General features: G+C 40.5%; 1 protein-coding gene across 2 annotated transcripts in view; it reads right to left on the reverse strand.

The window, feature by feature from the left end:
- Positions 1 to 26,787, reverse strand: part of LOC126094637 (tyrosine-protein phosphatase non-receptor type 9) — a 797,956-nt gene that overhangs the window by 53,632 nt on the left and 717,537 nt on the right. For both annotated transcript variants that reach the window (XM_049909127.1, XM_049909128.1), the window contains exons 5-6: positions 20,040 to 20,174; positions 7,275 to 7,466 (exon numbers count right to left, since the gene is read on the reverse strand). In XM_049909127.1, coding sequence (XP_049765084.1) covers positions 7,275 to 7,466; positions 20,040 to 20,174 — 327 coding nt within the window. The remainder of the gene's footprint in view (positions 1 to 7,274; positions 7,467 to 20,039; positions 20,175 to 26,787) is intronic.

The following is a 26,787-nucleotide window of genomic DNA, read 5'->3' on the forward strand; positions in this document are numbered from 1 at the left end:
ACATCAGCAAGTCGCTGCCAGGGGTACAAAAAGCAATAAGTAACAGAAAAAAATCCTGTACATGACTGTGAGTACAGTGTCAGATCTCTAAATTGGTGGTAGAACACTTATGCACTGAGCCATCAAACCACATAAATACGATACTGCAAATAACACACATGACCAAAAATTAGATCACTGTGAGACATAATGCTAATACTGTGAAACATCACCTTTAGCCTTGATAATAAACAAAGTTCAGTAAGAAATGATGTCCACAAGTTTCTTCAGGTATGCTATATTCATCTGAAGCCACTTATCAATGATTAGATCCCATAAAGTTACCAAATTTTGGGGATATTAATTACTGTGTTTCACAAATAGCCTGCAAAATTTTCTACTGGACTAAGACTGGATTACTTAAAACTCTAGTTCAGGTGCAATAGAAGAGTGCCTGAATGTTCATCAAACCAGGAACATACGTGTACAGCCCTGTTAACATGACTGTTGTCATCTTGGAAGATGGGAATGTCCACAGCACACTAATCATAAAAGCACAGATGAAAAGGGAAAACTTGGTCACCAAGAATGTTGAAATAAACCTTGCATCATTTGAACAATAGGCAAAATTAAGACTCATCAGACTAAAGTAAATGCTTCCCCTCAGCTAGAGCCTATTTTTGGAGTTGTTTGACAAACTGAGGTCTTCCAGGTTTATGTGCTGCTGCAAACAAAGGACTTTTGAAATGTACCCAACTCTAAATGTTCACTGCCTGCAGTTCTCTTCACAATCTTTTCTCATAATCTGGTTGAGTTAGACCTGCATTCACTAGCAGCAACATTTCCTGTCAGTCGCCAACGTGGTGTGGCATTCATCAACAAACTCTGCCAATTAGTATCTTTTTTATGGCCCCCGTTTTTAAGGCAGCTTAATGGCTGCAAGTGATACATTATTCCTTGTAGACCTGTTGGACAGTCCATGTTGATACAACACAAAATTTTGCAACTTCATTCATAGAGTAACCATCAACACATCCAAACACAATAACTCCTTTCTCACATTCAATCACACCTCCATGTCAACCCGTTTTACTCTGCTGATTCAGTTCAACAAACTGACGCATGCCTCATTCTCTCTCTCTCTCTCTCTCTCTCTCTCTCTCTCTCTCTCTCTCTCCCATGACTTATTGCATGACTTATACAATTGGAGGGTCAAATGATTACCCGATATGATTTTTATACTATCTACAACACTCCAAAGAGGCCAGTGTGCTCTGTTAAGGGATGAGGGGATAAGTTCTGATATTTTGTCCAATGAGCTCACTTGGATACTTAAATTTTAAACAGATGGGGATCTCTTCACTTCTGTTTCTATGGCTGGAGAAACATTCGACACATACTTGATGTGCCTCAGTAACATGTTTATCTATGTTAACACCCACCGAGTTACAGGCAAGGGTATTGAAACATTAATTTCATCTGCTAAAGTGTTGTATTCTACCATGTTGACAACAACTGATAATCTGACTCTCAGCTACAGTAAGTATGCCATGTCACATTTAATTCTTGCCTTCCATCTTGTGCCTCACTCTCAGAATATGGAATTTTTTGAGTGGTGTTGAAGAGAAGGTGAGACTAGTTTTTTCCCCGCAGTTTCTTCTCAAGTTACATATTTGTGACCTGCACATCTGAAAGAATGATTTTTGTGTTTTGTAACTGGAAGGAGCAGCACCTCATGATGCCTGGTTAGCCTCACTACTCTGTATGGTTTGCTATGTTTTCAGGTACCATGATAGAGGTGGAAGCAGAGCTAAAGTGCAATAAAACTGTTTTTGTTTTATGTACACAGCATCAGAAATATATACAGAGTGCTCCGAAATTCCTCTTACAAATTTCTAGGACTTGTGGAGGGGACTGAGCAAATAATATTTTGAATTGGAACCCACACACAACATACACTACAACCATTTGAAAACATGTTGCTAATGTGACGACTTATATAAGTAATTTATTAGATGTGACCCAACACATCATTTGTTTTATAGTTCCACTCATTAATAACCAAGGAAATAAAATGGACAATTCATCAGTTTTCACAAGCATTGTTATTTACAATTAAACTGAATCCTTTAACTGCTCTGGACGGGTTAATGCGCACACCTTTGTACCTGTCCCTGAGTGCTATGAATGTGTTTACGTGTGCAACCAGTCCTTCTACCTGGTACTCTGAATATGTCTACACGTAGACACGTTCAATGGCACCTTGTAATATCAAACCAGGTTCTGGGCCCGTTTGATGACAACAAATGCAATTTGGCAACATTCATTCCCATTGGAGCCTATGTCCGTGGCTGTAAAAGTTGCTATGAGCAAATAAACCATTTATTACTACTACTACTACTACTACTACTACTACTACTACTGTCTGCAGCTTGTGGTCTTGCGGTAGCATTTTCGCTGCCCCCGCACGGGGTCCGGGGTTCGATTTCCAGCGGGGTCAGGGATTTTTCCTGCCTCAAGATGACTGGGTGTTGTTGTGTCAAAATCATCATCATCATCATCATCATTCATCCCCATTACGGTCAGAGAAAGGCAATGGCAAACCACCTCCACTAGGACCTTGCCTAGTACAGCAGTGTGGGTCTCCCACATCGTCCCCTATGCTCCTCGGAGTATAGGACCTCATCATCATCATCACTACTATTACTACTACTACTACTACTACTACTACTACTACTATTATACTTATAGGTACACCCACTGTGATGCTGTATGCATATTTAAGACTCGTCTGAAAATATTATGTCCTGCCACTCTGGTGTCCAGTGTTGTCACTGGCCACACCCACATGAGGGACACCAAGGCAATGGTCACCATTATGACTCAATGTGATGTACCAGATGTTATCACACTGTCTGTGTGGAGACCCACTTGCTACAAACAAATTAGTTTCCTTACTCAAGATACGGTGACATGTTGTTGTTGTTGTGGTCTTCAGTCCTGAGACTGGTTTGATGCAGCTCTCCATGCTACTCTATCCTGTGCAAGCTTCTTCATCTCCCAGTACCTACTGCAGCCTACATCCTTCTGAATCTGCTTAGTGTATTCATCTCTTGGTCTCCCTCTACAATTTTTACCCTCCACACTGCCCTCCAATGCTAAATTTGTGATCCCTTGATGCCTCAGAACATGTCCTACCAACGGGTCCCTTCTTCTTGTCAAGATGTGCCACAAATTCCCCTTCTCCCCAATTCTATTCAATACCTTCTCATTGGTTATGTGATCTACCCATCTAATCTTCAGCATTCTTCTGTGGTGGTGGTGGTTAGTGTTTAACGTCCCGTCGACAACGAGGTCATTACAGACGGAGTGCAAGGTCGGGTTAGGGAAGGATTGGGAAGGAAATCGGCCATGCCCTTTCAAAGGATCCATCCTGGCATTTGCCTGAAATGATTTAGGGAAATCATGGAAAACCTAAATCAGGATGGCCGGAGACGGGATTGAACCGTCGTCCTCCCGAATGAGAGTCCAGTGTGCTAACCACTGCGCCACCTCGCTTGGTATTCTTCTGTAACACCACATTTCAAAAGCTTCTATTCTCTTCTTGACCAAACTATTTATCGTCCGTGTTTCACTTCCATACATGGCTACACTCCATACAAATACTTTCAGAAACGACTTCCTGACATTTAAATCTATACTCGATGTTAACAAATTTTTCTTCTTCAGAAACGCTTTCCTTGCCATTGCCAGTCTACAATTTATATCCTCTCTACTTCGACCATCATCAGTTATTTTGCTCCCCAAATAGCAAAACTTCTTTACTACTTTAAGTGTCTCATTCCATAATCTAATTCCCTCAGCATCATCCGACTTAATTCGACTACATTCCATTATCTTTGTTTTGCTTTTGTTGATGTTCATCTTATACCCTCCTTTCAAGACACTGTCCATTCCGTTCAACTACTCTTCCAAGTCCTTTTCTGTCTCTGACAGAATTACAATGTCATCAGCGAACCTCAAAGTTTTTATTTCTTCTCCATGGATTTCAACACCTTCTCCAAACTTTTCTTTTGTTTCCTTTATTGCTCGGCCAATATACAGATTGAATAACATCGGGGATAGGCTACAGCCCTGTCTCACTCCCTTCCTAACCTCTGCTTCCCTTTCATACCCCTCGACTCTTGTAACTGCCAGCTGATTTCTGTACACCTTCAGAATTTGAAAGAGAGTATTCCAATCAACATTGTCAAAAGCTTTCTCTAAGTATACAAATGCTGAAGTCGTAGGGTCAGTATTGCCTCACGTGTTCCAACTTTTCTACACAATCCAAACTGATCTTCCCCGAGGTCAGCTTCTATCAGTTTTTCCATTCGTCTGTAAAGAATTTGTGTTAGTATTTTGCAGCTGTGACTTATTAAACTGATTGTTCAGTAATTTTCACACCTGTCAACACCTGCTTTCTTTGGGATTGGAATTATTATATTCTTCTTGACGTCTGAGGGAATTTCGCCTGTCTCATACATCTTGCTCACCAGATGGTAGAGTTTTGTCAGGACTGGCTCTCCCAAGGCTGTCAGTAGTTCTAACGGAATGTTGTCTACTCCGGGGGCCTTGTTTCGACTCAGATCTTTCAGTGCTCTGTCAAACTCTTCACACAGTATCGTATCTCCCATTTCATCTTCATCTACATCCTCTTCCATTTCCATAATATTGTCCTCAAGTACATTGCCCTTGTATAGACCCTCTATATACTCGTTCCACCTTTCTGCTTTCCCTTCTTTGCTTAGAACTGGGTTTCCATCAAAGCTCTTGATATTCATGCAAGCGGTTCTCCTTTCTCCAAAGGTCTCTTTAATTTTCCTGTAGGCAGTGTCTATCTTACCCCTAGTGAGATAAGCCTCTACATCCTTACATTTGTCCTCTAGCCATTCCTGCTTAGCCATTTTGCACTTCCTATCGATCTCATTTTTGAGACGTTTGTATTCCTTTTTGCCTGCTTCATTTACTGCATTTTTGTATTTTCTCCTTTCATCAGTTAAATTCAGTATCTCTTCTGTTATACAAGGATTTCTACTAGCCCTCATCTTTTTACCTACTTGATCCTGTGCTGCCTTCACTATTTCATCCCTCAAAGCTACCCATTCTTCTTCTACTGTATTTCTTTCCCCCATTCCTGTCAATTATTCCCTTATGCTCTCCCTGAAACTCTGTACAACCTCTGGTTTAGTCTTTTTATCCAGGTCCCATCTCCTTAAATTCCTACCTTTTTGCAGTTTCTTCAGTTTTAATCTACAGTCCATAACCAACAGATTGTGGTCAGAGTCCACATCTGCTCCTGGAAATGTCTTACAATTTAAAACCTGATTCCTAAATCTCTGTCTTACCATTATATAATCTATCTGACACCTTTTAGTATCTCCAGGGTTCTTCCATGTATACAACCTTCTTTCATGATTCTTAAACCAAGTGTTAGCTATGATTAAGTTATGCTCTGCGCAAAATTCTACCAGGCGGCTTCCACTTTCATTTCTTAGCCCCAATCCATATTCACCTACTATGTTTCCTTCTCTCCCTTTCCTACTCTTGAATTCCAGACACCCATGACTATTAAATTTTCATCTCCCTTCACTACCTGAATAATTTCTTTTATCTCATCATACATTTGATCAATTTCTTCGTCATCTGCAGAGCTAGTTGGCATATAAACTTGTACTACTGTAGTAGGCATGGGCTTCGTGTCTATCTTGGCCACAATAATGTGTTCACTATGCTGTTTGTAGTAGCTTACCCGTACTCCTATTTTTTTATTCATTATTAAACCTACTCCTGCATTACCCCTGTTTGATTTTGTATTTATAACCCTGTATTCACCTGACCAAAAGTCTTGTTCCTCCTGCCACCGAACTTCACTAATACCCACTATATCTAACTTTAACCTATCAATTTCCCTTTTTAAATTTTCTAACCTACCTGCCCGATTAAGGGATCTGAAATTCCACGCTCTGATCTGTAGAACGCCAGTTTTCTTTCTCCTGATAACAATGTCCACTTGAGTAGTCCCTGCCCGGAGATCCGAATGGGGGCCTATTTTACCTCCAGAATATTTTATCCAAGAGCACGCCATCATCATTTAATCATACAGTAAAGCTGCATGCCCTCGGGAAAACTTACAGCTGTAGTTTCCCCTTGCTTTCAGCCGTTCGCAGTACCAGAACAGTAAGGCCATTTTGGTTAGTGTTACAAGGCCAGATCAGTCAATCATCCAGACTGTTGCCTCTGCAACTACTGAAAAGGCTGCTGCCCCTCTTCAGGAACCACACGTTTGTCTGGCCTCTCAACAGGTACCCCTCCGTTGTGGCTGCACCTACAGTACGGCTATCTGTATCGTTGAGGCACACAAGCCTCCCCACCAACGGCAAGGTCCATGGTTCATGGGGCACGTGGGGAGGGGGGGGGGGGGTGGACACAGTGACATTGCTGTACAATATTGCACAGCTGAGAGAATAATAAGTCTATTCTCTGGGGTGCTAATCATGTGAGGCTGTTGAGACCTTGCATAATGTTGAGTAGGGCTCTCCTGAACCCATTGGTCCACATTTGCATGGCAGTCGTGGAATCAAAATTACTCACACCTACATTAGGAGAAATGACCAGGTGTTTATTTTTCCCATGTGCTATTCGAGAATGGAATGATCAATATACAGTCCAAAAGTGATTCTATGAACCCTCTACCATGCACTTAGTTGTAAATTGCAGAGAGCAGTCATATAGATGTAGGCATAGATAAATTGCAGGTCTGATATGTCACCATCCTGCCACTGTTGAATTCCAACACATGCTCGTAGACATTTATCCTCCATACATGAAGCATAACATAGTGTACTCACAAACAAGAAACATTCAACTTGCTTTCTACATGAGAAACCTGCTTATTTACAGTATGTTAATTATGTTACTCCAACCTACTTTTTATGATTACACTGAAATGCTAATCGTTTGCATACCCAAGTACATAGCACACTTCATGTCAGTTCAACATTTGTTGCAAGCCATGTAGAGGTGTTGCAATTTTAATGGCCAAAAGTTATTTCAGTGAGGATACATATTTCTAAGTATTGCATATCAATCAGTTTCATGCAACTGGTTACCTTTCATCATTTTAAGTTTCTTGTTTTAATCCTGAAGTTTCAATCTTTATACTAAACAAAGAGCTGTATCTCAAGAGTATTTATGTTCATCTGCATATGTACATTACACACTGAACAAAGGACAGAAGGAATTACTTATCTTACCGAATCATGTGCTCCTGTAGAGCCATTAGGCAGGGCAGCCATGATGCTTGGTTCTGTTGCAACATCGCAAAGGTCACTGCCATGTCGGTTTGTCATGGATTTGACACAGTGTAGAAGCCATGCACCATGATCAATGTCCAGCGTGCCTCCAAGACCAGAAGGCAAAGAATCCCGAGGTATATGGATTGTTAGCTGAAATACAGAACATTTCTTCATAACTATGATCAACATGTATAAATATACACTACTATTTTAATTAAAATACCCTCTGAAAGACTTATGGATTTCAGTAGCAATAAGAAAAACTAATGTTCACAATTTTGGAACTGTAACAAACATAAATAGAAAACAACAGTTTGGATCAACATGACATGTGAAACGATGACAGCGAAGAAGAGTATCATGTTTAAATTTTTTCCATTGTTGTTGGCATTGCAACTGGTCATGGACAATGAGGATACCACCATATTTTGGGTGGTGGAAGTATGGTTGGGGTAGTGGTGGTAGTGGTGGCGGTTGTGGTGGTGGTGAAAGGATGTAGACAATAAACGATAAAGCTCTACGTATGTTATAAATTATGCAGCAAAACATGATGTAGTTGAGGAAATTTAACAACTTGCTGTCTCTGTAGCAGATAGATATTTATCTGAACTAGTTCTCTGTAGAATTTTAGTAAGGGAACTGAACACTACATGTGTCATCCAAACAAGCTATGAAAATCTTTAAAAAGTTTATGTCATCTCCACAATGTCTGAAGCATTTCACCTAAAAATATAAAGACGCAACGCTACGTATATGAAAACTCCTCCTAAAACACATGGCACTCTTCAGTTCAGTTAAAGATCTGGTACTTATTATAAGGCCATACACCAAATTGTACATGAATACAATCTGCCCAAAAATGGATTGACAAGCACAATGGTAAACAAACTATCAGTTTCATTTCCATCTGCTGTGCACTCCAACTCTGCCACTACCCAGCATTTCATATCTAATGAAGAGCATAGTGAACATCATCACTCACTCCTGAGTCCATACTGCTACTCCACAATACACAGCACATGCTCACTCAACACAGTCCACAAAGATTATTAGTTCAGCAAAGCTTGGAGTCTTGAAATAACCATGACCAAACTGTAGCATGATCTACTTTGCTGTAATGGATGACCTATAACAGTGTGTGCAGAAACACATCAAACCATGAAATTCCATCTCTCCACTGGCAATATTCAGATTGTAATTGTTGGGTGTATTTTAAAGAGAGAGTGGAGAAAAAATGACAACATGACAGACCCATCAAATTATACTGTTTTAATGGGCACACTGTTCACTCAACATCAAACCTTCGAGCCTTTGTAGTAGACATTGTGAAAAATGATTCTATCTTTCAAACTTCCTGACAAATTAAAACTGTCTGCTGAACCAGTACTCGAACTCCAGGAACTTTGCCTTTCACAGACAAGCACACAACAGACTGAGTTGCTCAAGAACTACTCACAACCAGTCGTCATAACTTTACTTCTGCCAGTATCTGCTCTCCTACCTTCCAAACTTCACAAACACTCTGATTCTATCCTCATGTAAGTACAGCGTTGTTATAATGCAACTTTCATTACTTGATGGCCCCCATGAATAAGGAGTGATCTTAGGGCACTGCAACTTTCTGAAAACATTTGTAACAATATGTGGAAGGGAAATAGTGAGTAAACTATTGAAAGAAACATAGTGAGTAAACTATTGAAAGAAACATTTTAATTTGCACATGAGAGGGTAACATTTGTTAATTGTGTACCATGTTGATGTTCCAGGTTACAAACATTGCTTTATGTGATGGCCATCTGCACCCATGACAGCATGGAAGTTTGTACAGGTACCACTTCACAACTGTTCAAGGCATTTTCGAACAGTGGACCATGGAATATTCAGCTGTTGTACCAACAGCTCATGCCCTGCTTGAAGAATGCACATTGCATCCAACATTCTTATTCATGGCAACAGTAAACTTTTCAACACTTTGTGGCACAATTGGCCATTGGCTCTCCCAGGAGCAATTTTCAGATTATCAGTTAAATAGCTAACTCAAACTTCTGAATCGTGTCCTTCAACCCTGCTTCAAAAAGAGGACCTCTTCATATTCCTTTAATGTGTTGATACTCAGGAGGAGTAACAGCACTACTGCTGTTGTTTTGATAAATAGCTTAATGAGTAAGGCCCCGCTCACCTTGTCCAGGCCCATGTTGACTGTCTGCAACTATAATACATGCCAATGCTCATGTTTCAACCCTATGTTGCTGTACCAATGCTGACACCTGTTAGCATGTCACAACACTAAAGCTACTAACAACACAAATCCTGCTGTGCACAGTCTGAACATCAGTCCTATAAAGTTGAGTATCCAGAACATGAAAAGTTTTCCGTCTACAGTGGCTCAGGTAGTGAAAGTTTAATTACACTGAAGAGCAAAGGAAATTGGTAAACCTGCCTAATATCATATAGAGCCCCCACGAGCACACAGAATTGCCACAACACGACATGGCATGGACTCAACTAATGTCTGAGATAGTGTTGGAGGGATCTGACACCATGAATTCTGCAGAGCTGTCAATAAATCCATAAGAATACAAGGGGGTGGAGATGTCTTCTGAACAGCACATTGTAAGGCATCAAAGATATGCTCAATAATGTTCATGTTTGGGAAGTTTGGTGGCCAGCAGAACTGTTTAAACTCAGAAGAGTGTTGCTGGAGCCACTCTGAAGCAGTCCTGGACATGTGGGGTGTCTTATTGTCCTGCTGGAATTACCCAAGTCCATCGGGATGCACAATGGACATGAATAGATGCAGGTGATCAGACAGGATGCTTATGTATGTGTCACCTGTCAGAGTCATATCTAGATGTATAAAGCATTCCATATCACTCCAACTGCACATGCGCCATGCCATTACAGAGCTTCCACCAGCATGAACAGTCCCCTGCTGACATGCAGGGTCCACAGATTCATGAGGTTGTCTCCATACCCGTACATGTCCATCCACTTGATACAATTTCAAACGAGACTCGTCTGACCAGGCAACAAGTTTACAGTCATCAACAGTCCAATGTTGGTGTTGACAGGCCCAGGCGAGGCATAAAGCTTTGTGTCGTGCAGTCATCAAGGGTACATGAGTGGGCCTTCAGCTCCAAAAGCCCATATCGATGATATTTCATTGAACAGTTCACACGCTAACAATTGCTGATGGCCCAGCATTGAAATCTGCAGCAATTTGTGGAAGTGCTGCACTTATTTCACGTTGAATGGTTCTCTTCAGTTGTCATTGGTCCCGGGATCTTTTTCCGGCCATAGCGATGTCAGAGATTTGATGTTTTACCATATTCCTGATATACAAGGTACACTCGTGAAATAGCCATACAGGAAAATCCCCAATTCATCGCGACCTCAGAGATCCTGTGTCCCATCACTTGTGCGCTGACTCTAGCACCACATTCAAACTCACTTCAATCTTAATAACCTGCCATTGCAGTGGATGTAACTGGTCTAACAATTGCACCAGACACTTGTTATCTTATATACGCATTGCCATCCGCAGCACCATATTCTACCTGTTTATATATTTCTTAATTTGAATAAGCATGCCTATACCAGCTTCTATGCTTCTTCAGTGTACAATTACCCTAAATATCAGTTTCACCTATGTGAAGTACCTATTTTTCTTCTTTTGCACAAATCCAAAATGACATTACTGTATTACTTGTGGATGGTATAGAAGAGAATTGCTACATGCTCTGTGATGGTTGAATCATGCAAAGTTGCTGCTGAATAGCTAGTAGTACTTAAGACAGCTGCTCAGTTTGATTCTAATGTTAAATAATTGTACTGATAGATCATTTCCTTCACGATGAACAGCATTTATGTTTCATAAACACAATGACTTTGCTCCACTGTGCAATCGTCAACAAAACAACACAGCACAAAGGTACTGTTTAAGTGTAAGTAATGGGCCATCTGTTCTGCTTGCTGTGGCCTATCAGTAAGGCAGTTGATTCTGCTCAAAGATTTCAGTGATTTGCTTGTATGTTCCCACTGGTTTCCACCTGTATGTCACCATAGTTTTAAAATTAAAAATACTGTTTTTTATCTTAAATAAATGTAAATTAATTGCAATGACAGTGGATGAAATTAAGGCAGACTACACTCTCCTTCCACTGAAGAGAAATTAAAATCAGTAGTAGTTGTACAGTCTTCTATCCCAAAATTATCACTTGTAACTGACAGAGATCTGTTTTAAGCCCAGGTGAAGAATAACAGGTAGTGAAATCAGCAGTTTAAGAAAAGCACTATATCTAAGTTCTTTCAGTGCATATTAGATTTTTAAAAGGAACTGAAAAAACACACACACCTGAAATGTGCTTACTGCAATCGTGAGGGTTTTTTATTTATTAGTAAGGCTAAGCCAACAGAACAACACCACTACATTATCTAAAACAATTAGGAGACAGGAATAGTTACAGTAGACAGAGACATCTTTATGACAGCTATATACTTTTACTACAAATGGTATATCACATAATCCTGCTCAGAGAGCTTATTTTGCACTCACAACCAGGAGTGTCATGACAACCAGGTTCAAACAGTAGAGTGTTCTGTTATGTGTGTTAAAACAATATGGTATGGTAAGTAACTTTTCTGTCCTTCCCTCTAGCCCCAAACATCTCAACATAGCCTCCACTGAATTTGATGGAATTGGTGTAGCAAGATTCATTATTTTAGATTCACAGAAAAAAATTGTTCCCAAGTCTGTATGATACTGATTTACAGCAACAATAATGCTTTCATTTGATGAAAATTTCCCCAGTCCAAACTATCTTTTGACATTAAGAAACGGGAAAGAGTAATTTGGGAACAAGTCTGATGAATGGGTAAATTAGAGAAATCTAAAAATAAGAATAAGTAACTGTTGCACAAGGAACTGTTGTAACCCTGTAGTATGAGCATATGTAAACAACAGCGCACTATCCACGTGCCTCCACAGCTGGCCTAGAGAGCTTGCCTCACAACCTGCACAGACGGTGCAGCAAGCATTGTGCTGTGCGCACAACAGTCCGATATAAGCCAGGCACACTGGGCCTCAGCCTCTTTTATTTATTGTTTATTGTATGCTCACATTTGCATATGTATATTGATGTTGGCTATAGTTATGAGACTTTGTACTATTTTATACTTCATTCAGTGTTATTGTGGAACTCTTCATGTGGACACAGAACAAAAGCTGGTTGGTGTTAATTCTGATATTGTGTTTGTACATTACAACTAAGTTGGCGATGAGAATGGGATTCTACTCCACGTGTTAAGTTTCTTTAGTTCGATATACAGACAACAAGGCAGTCAAAGATCTTCTTCAATCTATTGTTGAACAACATCGAGTTCTCACCAACAAGCTCCCTCTGTGGCACTAAGCAATTTGGCAGTTTTATTTACATGCAAGGTTACACCATCGCTGACACAACCCCCACTGTTTCCTCCATGTGAAGTTTCTGTGGGAGATTGGGACACATATGAAAAATGCCTTTGGCAACATTTTCAAGCTTTTGGAGTCACCAATCCCAATTTGTGTGAGCTAGCTCCTGCCAGTCCTTCTTTTGATGAAATGTATCTTGCTCTCTAATTATCATTGCAATGTTCTCATGTTATTGCTGCTAACATTGAGTTCTACTGTTGTCAAAAGCAGCTACAACAGTTGTACAGAGCTTGGGCAATAGAACTTCATGAGCTTAGCTGTTGCAGATTGTTACTGAGGCACACAGGGACTCACATGCTGATTCGATGGTTTGTGATTCTATGATATGTCTGGCCCCTGATAGAGAAGTTCATGAACAGGCTTTACAATCTGAAAATCCCTCTCTCACAAACATTCTGAACACTGCTCAATCTTTTGAAGTATCTATGGAGCAGGAAATAAGACAGCAGCATGGTGTGAAGTAGCCACCACTGCTCCCTCTCCTTCTCGGCCATCGTTGGATTAGCTCATGGGGGGAAGATGACATCATGGCCTCCATTCCACATGGGGCAGTGACACGCTAAGCAGCAGCAGCAGCAGCTGCTGCAGTCATCATCACAACAGCAGCCACATGTTCCTCTTCCATTGTGCTCTTATTGTTTTGTTCAAAATGAGCAGGCTTCATTCCCAGTGTGATGGGCAATAAGCACCCATTGGAAAGGAAAAAAAAGGGGGGGAGAGGGGCACATATTGCATCTATGCAGCTTTCAACCTTTTCACAAGACATGAACGTGGATGTGAACAGAGTTTCCCAAGTGATGGCACCCCAAACAAACTGTAATTACAGTACATGTGATAGACAAGATGTTAGAAATGCAAGTGGACACTGATGTAGCAGTGACTTTGTTAAATTCTCAAATGTATGTTGAGCTTGGATCGTCAACATTGTCCTCATTTGTCATCAGTTGGTGAGTTACAACAAAAAAAAATACCCATATTGGTATGGTTTTTGACTTCCATAATGTACAAAGCAATTGTTCAGCCTTTGATCTTTCTAGTAGTGGACGGTGCCACCACAGAAAGCTTTATTTGGGTTAGATGCCTTTAAAATTTTTGGGTTCTCTGTTTCTGATGAAGTACACCTGGTATCAGATCAAGTTCTGCACCAACAACTGGATGTGCTCTCCTTGGAATATTCCTCCCAGTGTTTGAAAGGTTTACATTGTGCTACCAATTCCAAGGCTAACATCACAATGAAAGCGATGGCGCATCCCAGTATTTTCATGCCAGCCAGACTCAACAGCTTCATGGGAGCAAGTGAAATTGGAGCTAGATCAACTTAGATCTTTGGGCGTTATCACACCTGTCCCTTCTAGTGAATGGTCTATTCCACTGGTAATTGTCCAAAAACATAACAGCAAGTTTTGGCTCTGTGGTGATTTTAAAATGTGTCCTATCCTTTACGCTGTCAAGATGAACTCTTAGCATGGCTTTCCATGGGCCAATATTTTTCCAAAATAGATTTGTCAGAAGCCTTCTTACAACTGCCTTTGGACAACTACTTCAAATGTGTCCTCATAGTGAATACCCCCTTTGGATTACATTACCACCAGTGCCCGTTATTTGACGTGGCTAGCACCCGTCACATTTTCCAATGATTTTTGGAGTAACTCATGACCTCCAGGCAACACAGTGTTAACTAACTGGACGATACTGTGGTCTCAGGTTCCTCAATGGATAAACATTTGCAGAACCTCTGTGCCTTGTTCACTGTGCTACAGGCCATTGGTTTGAAGCGTAACCTGAGCAAATCACAGATTTTTCTGCCATCTATCATCTATCTTGGTTTTGAAATCTTGCATGCTGGTGTCAAGCCTTTAAGCCAGCATGTTGATGTCATTACAGCTTTGACACATCCTAAGTTTCTCAAAAAGATTGTGTGCTACCATAAATTTCTTTCTCGTGCAGCTACACTGGCCCAGCTGCTTCATGCTCTCTTGTGTAAAGATGTTCATTTTCATTGGTTGCCCACCTTCAAGCATACTGTTACCCTATTAAAATTAAAATTACACTCAGCACCTTGTTTAGCTACTTTTCAAACAGGCCAATGCCTTGTTTTGGTCACAGGTGCCTATCAGTATGGCCTTGGGGCTATTCTCAGGCACAAATGTGTGGATTGTTCTGAATGCACTATTGTGTATGATTCCTAAATTCCGAATCAGCTGCAACAGCACTCTCCACCGATAGAAAAAGGAGCCCTTGCTATTGTCTATGCGCTCAAGAAATTTCATGTTTTCTTATACAGTTCTAAGTGTTGTTTGATTACTGATCACAAACATCTGGTTTCTCTTTTCAGTCCTTCAGCATCTTCACTGGACAAAGTAGCCCATCGCCTGTAATGTTGGGCCCTGTTTTTGCCACTCCATAACTATGAGATTCATTTCTGACCCACAATAGGACACACTAATACAGATGTTCTTTCTTCATAGCTGACGGGCCCTGATACAGCATTTGATCAGGATGAACTGTTGTGTTTCTAATTAGATGTCAAGGTCCAAAACACCGGATGGTTTTCCCATTATCAGTTATTGGGTTTCAGCGTCTGTCATGGCAAACCCCATTTTACATCAGGTTGTTCAATTTTACCACCATGGCTGACCAGATGCTGAGTGTCTGCTACTTCACATAACTATTATTATTCTCCGTCGTTGCCTCTCAGTTCTTGATGGTGTGTTGCTGTTGGCTACTGAAGAATTTGTGCCCAGTGTTGTGATCCCGTCCACACTGCAGAGGGATGTCATGTGCCTTCTCTACCTGGACCATTGGGATGTTTCTTGTACAAAATTGCTGGGTATTGACAATGAGATCACAATTGTTGTGACAGCCTGCCTGCAGTGCATCACCCATCAAGTGGCACCATGGGTCTCTCATTGCCAGCAGCCCACCCCGCTACACCCCTGAGATCTATTCATGGTAAGTTTGCAGGTCTGTACCTTAGCTCTTTTCAGATTGCAGTAGTTGACACTTCCTCAAAATTTCGTCATGTGGTTTGTTGCCTGTCCATGTCCACGGCAGCTATGGTCACGACACTCTTAAAGATTTTTCTTTATAAAGCTTGCCGTATATGCGTGTGACAAACAATGGCCCACAGTTTGTATCTCAAAATTTTGAAGTTACGGCCCCTCCCTTTCATTCCCAGTCCAATGGAGAGGAAGAGTGGCTGGTAGGTAAATTCAAAACCCAGATGAAAAAATAAATCACTCAATCTTCTGCTAGGGAAGCCCTCAAAAGGTTCTTGCTTTCAGATACATTCAATCCAGTCAGCGATCATAGCCCAGCAGAGCCGCTTCATGGCTGCTAGCCCCCACTTCATCTGCTCCAGCCAATATCTGGCCACCTGCCGCACCCAACTCACAGTGATTCCATCTGGGCCACATCGTCTGGGCCTACGGGTTTGACTGGTACCCTCAATGGATACCAGTGGTGGTCCACTGATGCTGCACCGTGTGCACCTCAGCTTGGTGTCATAACACTACAACTATCTCTGAGCTATGTCGACACATGAGCAACAGCACGCCAGAGAGTTCTCTGCCCCTGAAACTGCCTCCACCATCTGCGATGGTCCGCACAGCATGGTCCACACATTCACCCCCTCTGGTGCTGTCTTTGCTCAGGCTGCTGCTGCTGCCACTGGGTGGAACAGTCCTACGGGTTTGGCTGGTACCCTCAGTGGATACCAGTGGTGGTCCACTGATGCTGCACCGTGTGCACCTCAGCTTGGTGTCATAACACTACAACTATCTCTCAGCTCTGTCGACACATGAACAACAGCATGCCAGAGAGTTCTCTGCCCCTGAAACTGCCTCCACCATGTGCGATGGTCCGCACAGCATGGTCCACACATTCACCCCCTCTGGTGCTGTCTTTGCTCAGGCTGCTGCTGCTGCCACTGGGTGGAACAGTCACCAGTGGCCAACCTCCATGTCTGCAGCCCTCGTTGCTGCTGCGATCTTCTCTCCCGCCTCCATCACTGTGTGTCTGGGTACATGTGGACATGGATACATCACCACCATAACCAGTGTTCCCTTATGGCCTCTTATGGGGGAGTAGGTGCCATACCTGTCCACACCCGCAACACTTCAGCGACAGAATGATACCTGCTCCTCAGTTGTCACCTATTGATGAAGACATGGACAGCTCCACATTGAACACTTTTCTTCAAGGGAGAAGGAGTGTTGTAACCCCTGTATTGTGACCTCGCATAATCAAACAGTGCATGATACAAGTGCTTCAAAGGCCGACCTAGAAAGGGTGCCTCGTAGCCTGAACAGACAACATAGCAAGTGCTGTGGTGTGTGGACAATAGCCCAGTACATGCCTGGTGTGCCAGACTCTTGGCCTCACTTCTGTTTACTTTTTTTATTTTATTTTATGCTGACATTTGAGACTGTATATTGGTGTATTCTGTAGTTATGAGACTTTGTACTGTTCTACACTTCATTCAGTGTTATTGCGGATCTTTTCATGTGGAAACAGAATAAAACTTGGTTGGTGTTACTCTTGGTATTGCGTTTGTACAACGTTACAACAAATACAAATTTAGCATTTCCGTGAGGTATGCAAAATTAGCTATTTAATCATTATAATAATGTCAGTATTGTTTTGTGAAGGTCTGCGATGTAACAAGCTACAAAAAGTTTAATTTTATAGTCTGTATTACAGCTATCTATATATTTCACTGATATTGTAATGTTGAAGCCCATATTTTTGTTTTACATATCGTTTATTGCACAAAATTTAGCAACGAGTGATAAATTGTCTGGTGAGTGCTTTTACAAATTTCATTGCTTGAAGTGGTTATATTAATTCTCCTGAGCACTTCTAATACATCTATGACAAACTTGTAGCAAAAAAGCAGCAGTGGACAATCACATACTTTGTCAAAGATTATACAGGGTGATTAAAAAAGGATACCACAACTTTAGGAATTTAAAACTCTGCAACGACAAAAGGCAGAGCTAAGCACTATCTGTCGGCGAATTAAGGGAGCTATAAAGTTTCATTTAGTTGTACATTTGTTCGCTTGAGGCGCTGTTGACTAGGTGTCAGCGTCAGTTGATGCTAAGATGGCGACCGCTCAACAGAAAGCTTTTTGTGTTATTGAGTACGGCAGAAGTGAATTGACGACAGTTGCCCCTATATGGGGCACTGAGAATCCGCGGGAAACAACTCAGTATGATCGTGACTCGCCTAAGGTGAACGTTTTCTGTGCCATTTCAGCCAATAAAGTTTTTGGTCCCTTTTTCTTCGAAGGTGCTACTGTAACTGGACTACAGTATCTGGAGATGTTAGAGAATTTGCTGTTCCCTCAGCTCGAACAAGAAGCACAACAATTCATATTTCAGCAGGATGGAGCGCCACCACATTGGCACTTATCTGTCCGTAACTACCTGAACGTCAACTACCCGAGGCGATGGATCGGCCGCCAGGCAGCCCGTGACAGAGCACTTCATCACTGGCCTCCAAGAAGCCCTGATCTTACCCCCTGCGATTTTTTCTTATGGGGGTATGTTAAGGATATGGTGTTTCGGCCACCTCTCCCAGCCACCATTAATGATTTGAAAAGAGAAATAACAGCAGCTATCCAAACTGTTACGCCTGATATGCTACAGAGAGTGTGGAACGAGTTGGAGTATCGGGTTGATATTGCTCTGAACTTGTTTTTGAGTGAAAAAAAACCTTTTTAAATACTCTTTGTAATGATGTATAACAGAAGGTTATATTATGTTTCTTTCATTAAATACACATTTTTAAAGTTGTGGTATTCTTTTTGAATCACCCTGTATTTTGCGTACTTCAGCATACAAATTGGAAATCTGGATGAGTTGTCAGTCCCACTTTGCATGTGATCTGCCTCCACTTCACAAGAAACTTGGCATTATTAAACAATTAATTAAGTGCTACAAAAAAATGGAGAAACTTTAAGTGTGTGACAAGTAAGTTACTGTGACTATAAGAAGGTAAGATGAAAGAGGGGCGTTCCTGTCAGTTCTGATGTTAAACTAATGACAGATGAAACATTTGAAGACAAAATGACTGAAACTTAAATTTCACCTTGCGTAACCTTTAAACAAGTTGTCAACAAGTTTCTTGGCAACTACAAAGACTCTGATTACAAGAATTAGTAAGGAACACACTGGATAACTTTTAAGTATTGGATGCTCCAATAAGCTTAAATTTTACTTTCTGGGCTTTTGCATCAGCTACAGTCTAGAAAATATAGCTGCTGATAGTGGCGATCAGGGAGAAATGTTCCATCAAAACATTAACCAAATGGAATGGGAATACCAGGACTGAGGGGATGTCAGTATAATAGCTGAATACTGCTGGATGCTGCACAGGGCGTGTCCTCGGTGCACAGAGAAACTGAAATTGAAACTTGAGGTAGAGAAAGAAGCAACATTACTATTTAAGCTTTTGCATTACACTTGAAGAACATAATACTTCATTATAATATTACAAATCCATTATTTTTTATGATTTTTAATGAAGTTTTTTATGTATGTGTTTCTATGTATTTTTTGGATCTTCATCATTACTTTGTGAAAAAACTTTATATTATAGAGGGGGAAGCCCTTAATATTTTTTAACTTAGCATATCAAAATTAGAATTGCCTAAAATTATCAAGTAAACAGGTGCAAAGTATAAATTTGTAGACTTCAGTTATTGTTTACAAACTGTAACAATCGGTCTGGAAATCCAAATTCCATTATGTTTAAAGTATGGCTTGTTATATTATCTCAGTATTACTTTGCTCCATAATCACTACTCAGAATTAAGCATTTCACATCCCTCTTAATGAAATGACAAATTCCCTCTACATAAAATGTTGCTGCCTGATGTGGCAGCCAGCTGGTGACAGTATCAGCCTGTGACACTATCCTTAAGTTTTTGACACAATTAATCTTGGGTGGCAATAACAACCAATCAAATGAGATAGCACATTTGTTAGGACACTGACTTTACATAGAGGAGGCTGGAGTTTGCTCTGTCCAGCCATCCTGACATAAGTTTTCTGTGGTTTTTCTAAATTGTTTCAGGCAAAAGACATAGCCAACCACCTGTCCTATTCTCATAAAATATACATACATATTCTGTGTGTATGTACATTTCTGAGCTACTTACTTTCATTGTTTTATGATGACAATCCTATATCATTGAAAAATGATCTCTAGATGAATAAATAAATAAATGAGAATACAACACTCACCTGTGGTATATTTACTGTATACACCCTGTCTCTGAGTTTCTCCCTGACAAATAACCTGAGGATCTTGAATGGAGCCTTAAACCACAATGGCGCAGTGACGATGAGGACTTTTTTCAGTTTTGCTGGATATCCACCCTGAAACAAAACAAAAAAAAAAATACACAGTTAATTGAGAAGTGGAAACATCATTAGTGAACATTAATAAGTACACTACATCTTGTATCTGGACAATGTTAACTGACCTGAGTTCAGAAAGCTTGTGCTAAACAAACGAATGAGTAGTATAAGTAGTTAACATGCTTCTTAAATAAACAGAAGATCAGATTTACCAACAGAAACTTCACTGTTGTCAAGAGACATATATCTCTGCAGAGGGAGATACAGGGGTGAGTAGGGGGCTGAATTAAGGTACAAAACATGTTTCATAATCTCAGCCATAATATTTTAGACAGACACAATGCTACAATATTTGTAACATATGTCTAGCGTTTACTCCAAAACAAGAAAGTTTTTTTTTTTTGTTTTTAATCTGAAATTTATCAAAAGGGCTAGAGCGAAAAACTACACAAAAATCATTAGCTACAGATAATTATTGACTGGATTATGATCTTCCAAAGTTATTGACTGTGTTTTTGCAGTAAAATCTCTCACTAGTATTAGTGTAGTTCAATCAACAATAATGATTTATTTAGTCCAGTTAGTAAATATAATAAGAACAGCTTCACACACTAATATTTTTGTTCACTGCGGCTAGTGTACGTGATTCTGTGATTTTATGGTCCCTCACCTCCATGATCACCTGAGGTCCCTTATACACTCTAGCAAATGTTGTTTTCATTGTGGTCTTCAGTCTAAAGACTCATTTGATGTGGCTCTCCAGAGGGGTCAACAGAAACATCCGATCTCACGCGTCGGCTTTCACCCGTGACGTAAGGGTGTTGTGGTGTGTGACGTCATTTCAATCTTTATGGTCTATATGTTTTGTCGCTACTCGTTATGTCTAATGAATCAATATTGTTTTTTTATTTTTTTTTATTTGTTTCTTTTTTTTATCTTTTGATTGACCTACACATTGATCTGTAGCGTAGACCTGAATACGAGGTTAGGTTGGGAGTTTTTTTTTTGGCGGGGGGGGGGGGGGGAGGGTCAGGGGGGGGGGCGCAGCCCCCCCCTGCCTGGCCTTGAGTACCACTTGTTTATTATTATCTTTGTTTGCTATCAATGTTAGCAGATTGTTCTTGTGAAACCTTTGTGTGTGTTCTTTTTCTATGTGTTTTCGTCTTTGTGATACGTATGCAACGTTTCTATATCCGCCATATTGGAATTGTTGTTTCCGCTATATATGTGACGTCATGGGTCAAAGCCGACGGGTTAGATCGGACGCTTCCGTATTTCCCTCCAGAGCAGTCTATCACTGTAGCCTCCATACACCTGAACTCACTTTGTAGTCAAGCCCTGATTTCCCTCTATAATTTTTACAACCCTTCCCACACAACCTTCCATTTCCTTGCTTTGTCGAATTGACTATTCCTTACATGTCTTATCATTTCAGCTCTTCTTCTAGTCTATGTGTGTCATCAGTTTCTTTTGTGCCAACGTGATTTGTTACCTTTTCATTAGTAATCCTATATACCCATCTAATATTCAGCATCCTTCCATAACACCACGTTTCCATAGGTTCTATTCTGGTCTATTTTGCTGGAACTGCTTTTTGACCATATTTCATTTCCATACAGTGCTACACACCAACACAAATAACTTCAAGAAAGACTTCCAGACACTTAAATTTATATTAGATGTTAACAAATTCATCTTTTTCTGGAAGGGTTTCCTTGTTATTGCCGGTCTGTGTTTTATATCCTCTCTACTTCAGCCATCATCAATTATTTTACTGCCCAAATAGCAAAGCTCCTCTACTAATTTCAGTGTTTTGTCTCCTAATTTTGTCTCCTAATCTAATACCCTCAACATCATTTGATTTATTTCGACTACATTCCATTACCTTGTTTTAATTTTATTGATGTTCATCTTTTCAACACATTTTCCATTACGAGTCCTTTGCCACTTCTGATAGAATTACAGTATCAATGGTAAATGACAAAGTTTTTATTTCCTCTCCTTGAACTTTAATTCGCTTTTCAAATTTCGTCTTAATTTTCGTTATTGACTGATCAGTGTAAAGATTGAATAAAATTGGGGATTGCCTACAACCCTGTCTCACTCCGTTCTCAACTACTGCTTCTCTTTCATGTCCTTCAACTCTTGTGACTGTTGTCTGGTTTCTGTACAAGTACCCAGTATATAATATTTCACTCCCTGTGTTTTGCCTGCAACATGAGCAAATTTTTCGCTTCGCAACTCCCAAAAATTTCTGTCAGTGCCCCATTCCGTAACCGAAAATATCAAAATATCTCATCTGCTTGTAAGTACTACCGTTCCTAAATGGCGAGGCGGCTCTTAATGCTACTAAGTCCGTTTCTAATTGCCTGTGGATTCTTAATTGTAAAAGCGACGAGTCGAAGAAATTAAAATGTTAAACATCTACAAATTGATTTCAAAAACGAGTTAAAGCACAACATGTTTCTGATCATTCAGTGACGATAGGAATCAGCATGTAAGCTATGCAGCGTAAGATCTAACAAAGATTAACAAGAAATCTAGACTCAATCTAGTTCAAATGGCTCTAAGCACTATGTGACTTAACATTTTAGGTCATCAGTCTCCTAGACTCAGAGCTAGTTAAACCTAACCAACCTAAGGACATCACACACATCCATGCCCGAGACAGGATTCGAGCCTGCGACCGTAGCAGTCGCGCGGTTCCGGACTGAAGGCGCATAGAAACGCTCGGTCACCGCGGCCGGCACACTCTATCAAGTGATTTTGGTTTTATGTTAACTAAGTTCATTTACAAGAGATCATATTTATTATAGGTTTACATAAAACGCGAAATCGTATGTGAGAACCATGCATCGGAAATGACAATTTGAAATTTGTGCTTGGAGTTTGGCGTGCACACACATTCCCTGCTTTTTTCGAGCAGTCACTGTAGCATTTGGCTATCCAAGCACGTGTCTTGTTCAAACCCATTTGTCACTGTCACTCGATGTTCCTTCCAGTACGCCGACCACTTACAGAGGTCATAACACGGAACAGGACCACTTAACCTACTTGGTGTGACCGCTACCGTACTCGTCCATCCGCTGTTTTCATACTTACAAGATACATGAAGCAGGAAATCAAAGATTTGTTCAGCCTATGAAGGGGAGCGTCGAGTGACATTGATAATTTGAATGGGGCCAGATGCTCATGAGTTTACTGAATTTATCAGTGTCAGAAGAACTCACCAAAAATCATATGACAGGTATCATCATTTTCTCTCTCCTGTAGATAAAATACACACTACGCAATTTCTCACCATGTAGCCGCATTTTGTTTCGAACAGCGCAAACGTCATCTCTCCCTGTTCGTGAAATCGAAACAATTGCATTCCAGTCGATATGGCAGGGAAACAAATTAGACACACCCAATTCTGCCGCTCAATCCTTTGATTAAGAAACATGTCTGATCTCATAGAAATACTATCGACATTATGACAACGGCAGCAACGATTGACTGGCCTTACCTTCGAAGGAGATTAGGTCTTAGCCGAACTATTAAGCAAAAATTAGTCCACCCGAATGAACTTTAATTACAGGTCCATAACTGAAATACTGTACAATGCTAATCTGAGTCATTTCATCCCTGCCCAGCCGCTAGGACTTAATTTACAGGGTATATTTTCAACTATAGAAATCTCAAAAGTATTACTGGTCCTCAACATACGAACACACGGTATTCTGCCTTGTGATTAAGTAAGTGGCGAAATTAGTCCGAGGCTTTGTAACAAGAAGACAACATTTTAGAAAAATATTTTTTTAAAAAAAATTACGAATACAAGACAACAGCGTATCTGGAGGACGTGCAAAATAGAGTACGAAGTTCGTCCTTGTCCAGATTTTTAAATATTCTGACAATTACAGTGTTTTGCGAGTAATAACGACTTACAATGCTCTTGGATGGAGTCTTGTTCTCGAAAATACAAATGAGTTAATTATATGGCTATGTTGTAACTTACAGAAAAATATAAGTAGGTCGTTATTCAGATGGTACTCCGTCTCTGAACTGCTCTTTCATCACAACTGCAGACATTTCGGATCCTGCCTTACTTTTGTGCGTCACTGCATAGTTATATCTGTTAGATTGTCAGCGTAAATCTCATAAAACAGACAAGATTCGGTACATAGGGAAGTGACACAATCTGTTTCAAATTCGTGAACTGGATCAATAATCGTTCGGCTGAGACAACGTCTATCTTGGATTGGGTTTTTAGATGGTGTCCCCCGCATCTGTTTAAGTCAATGCCAGACTAGGCCCTTTGTAGAGGTAATGATTTCTTGATTTCTGAGAGAGGTTGAGTCGGAGACATTCTTACGAATATAGTGTAATTACTAATTAGATAGGGAGTGGCACATGGCACAATGTCCGGTTTCATACCTGTAGTTATAACGCTGCTCTCGCAGAGCGATCCGTTCATTTCCGTACCCATCAACAAAGTGGTAATTTTTGGAGAACAAATTTGTAAATTAATAGCTAATGAGGCCGCCACAGCCAATTGGAGGCAATTAATTGGTTTCGCGGCTCCGCTTCGACGGCATCTCTGCGCGCGTCACAAAATGGAATTGCGAGACTGTGTACAGCAGGCACACCATATTGGAAGCGTTTATCTCCGAGCAGATATGGAATCGCTAACGTAATCGTGGCTAGGTGGAAGACACAGGACGATAAATTAGTACCCCGTCCTGAAGCCAGATGATATGTCTCATTAATTAACAGATATCCGTTCACAAACGAGCATCCTTATGATAGTTTTCCGAGAGAGATGACGCTTGACCTGCTTTTTTTCACTTGTTTTGTGATGTCATAGCACAATGTAGCTGTGAGTTCTACAAGACTGTGAGATATAAACGTTGGCAATAGCGCCATACCAATCCGTGACATTGGCTGACAACGAAAAATAGATGAAGCACATGCCATAAGGAAACCGGTGCCCCACGTTTTTCTGTGGTGTGGCGGAGGGAGGACCAAACTATACACGGTTCGTTTCGTGGAGGGGGGGGGGGGGGGGGGGCAAGCAGAACTGTTCACTGGTTTCGTCTAATATGAATTAGACATACATCATCTTTCACCAAAACTGTTTAGCGTACATGTATACCGATAGTTTGGGAATGCTTGTTTAGGCATTCAGTGCTATGCTGTTCTATAAAGAGAAACTATTTATCAATACGGGAAGTCGGAAATATAGCCCCAGTTTTATAGTTTCTGCTTCTCGGAAACAATTTGGATCTTTTAATTTTGAAAAAGGCATCATATTACCGGCGGTACTTTGAGTCCACTTATAAAATTCAGATTCACTGAAGACCTTCTTAATATCGACTGGCTATAGATGATTATTATTATTATTGTTATTATTATTATTATTTTACAAGCACGGTGCATCACATTTAAATGGAAAAAAGCAAAATATAATATCTTTGAAAAAGAAGAAAGCATTTTGTTTGTTTCTTTTCTAGACTTCAAAGGTTGTTTCGAAAAGCTGCAGAAGCTTCGCTGCGACGCCCTTACACATCCTTCATACAGTCCCGATCCCTCCCTATGCGATCTTCATTTTTCTGGAGCCCTGAAGAAAGACATTCGTGGTTGCCGATTTCCTTCAGATGAACGTTTGTGTACTGGCATGGTTCCGTAGGGAACCGCAAACATTTTTTCATGAAGGCATTGAGCGTCTTGTCTCATAGTGGGATAAATGTACCGATAGTTATGGCGATTACTTTTGAAGTAATAAACGGTTTACTTGTTTTTTTTTTTTTTTTTGTTTTTTTACTCATCTGTCTCGTTTTTATTTGACTGTCCCTTACAAATATAATTTCCTTTCAACAGTTCGGGAAACAAATTCTTTCACGTTATCGTTAAGATTAACGTTCCCAGCCCTGTCTTGATGGGCACGAAGTATATGGGTGGGTCTCGATTGTGTCGTCGATCTGAGGCAAGTTTTAAGTCTTCGTGAGACGTGGGAAATGCTGACGATGCCGAGGCTGTCAGGATCCGAATGATAAGGCGAATAACTGCCGGAAAGTTATTGAACACTATCACGTTCAGCAATAGTTTTCTTCCTAAGGAGAATACATTATATGGTTGTAGATCAGTCGTAATTGTTCCAAGAATTCCAGACATATCTCTCACATCTTCGTTCAAGAGCCAATTTTCTAGGCACATAAGATGTTTCTGTGTGTTTCAATATCACTGGTATTTTTCTTGGCAGTGAATTATGTGGATGTTACGGCTTTCTATAACAGCATATCAAATGCTTCCGCAGTCCTAAGATTGGAAGGAACTGCTTTTAGAACGTCTACAGCACGTTTCACTCCGGCTGCATTAACTTTTGGATTGTGTAGTGATATGACAAATTCTTCGCGTAGTCCAAACATTTCGATAGCGACTGTCATAATTATAAAAAAGAATCTCAAACATTTTGAGCCGCTTGGCGGAACCCGGAAGTACTGACTGTATATCGTCTCCAAATGAGCTCCATGAATTCAGCACTTCGATCACTGTTTCCTGGATCGGGTCACAGTTTTCCACGAAGCATTTCAAAAATTTACAACCCATCAGGTCGGACACACTGGTAGCAGCCACTGAACTGGATTTG

This window comes from Schistocerca cancellata, chromosome 8, assembly GCF_023864275.1.
Source record: "Schistocerca cancellata isolate TAMUIC-IGC-003103 chromosome 8, iqSchCanc2.1, whole genome shotgun sequence".
Lineage (NCBI taxonomy): Eukaryota > Metazoa > Arthropoda > Insecta > Orthoptera > Acrididae > Schistocerca > Schistocerca cancellata.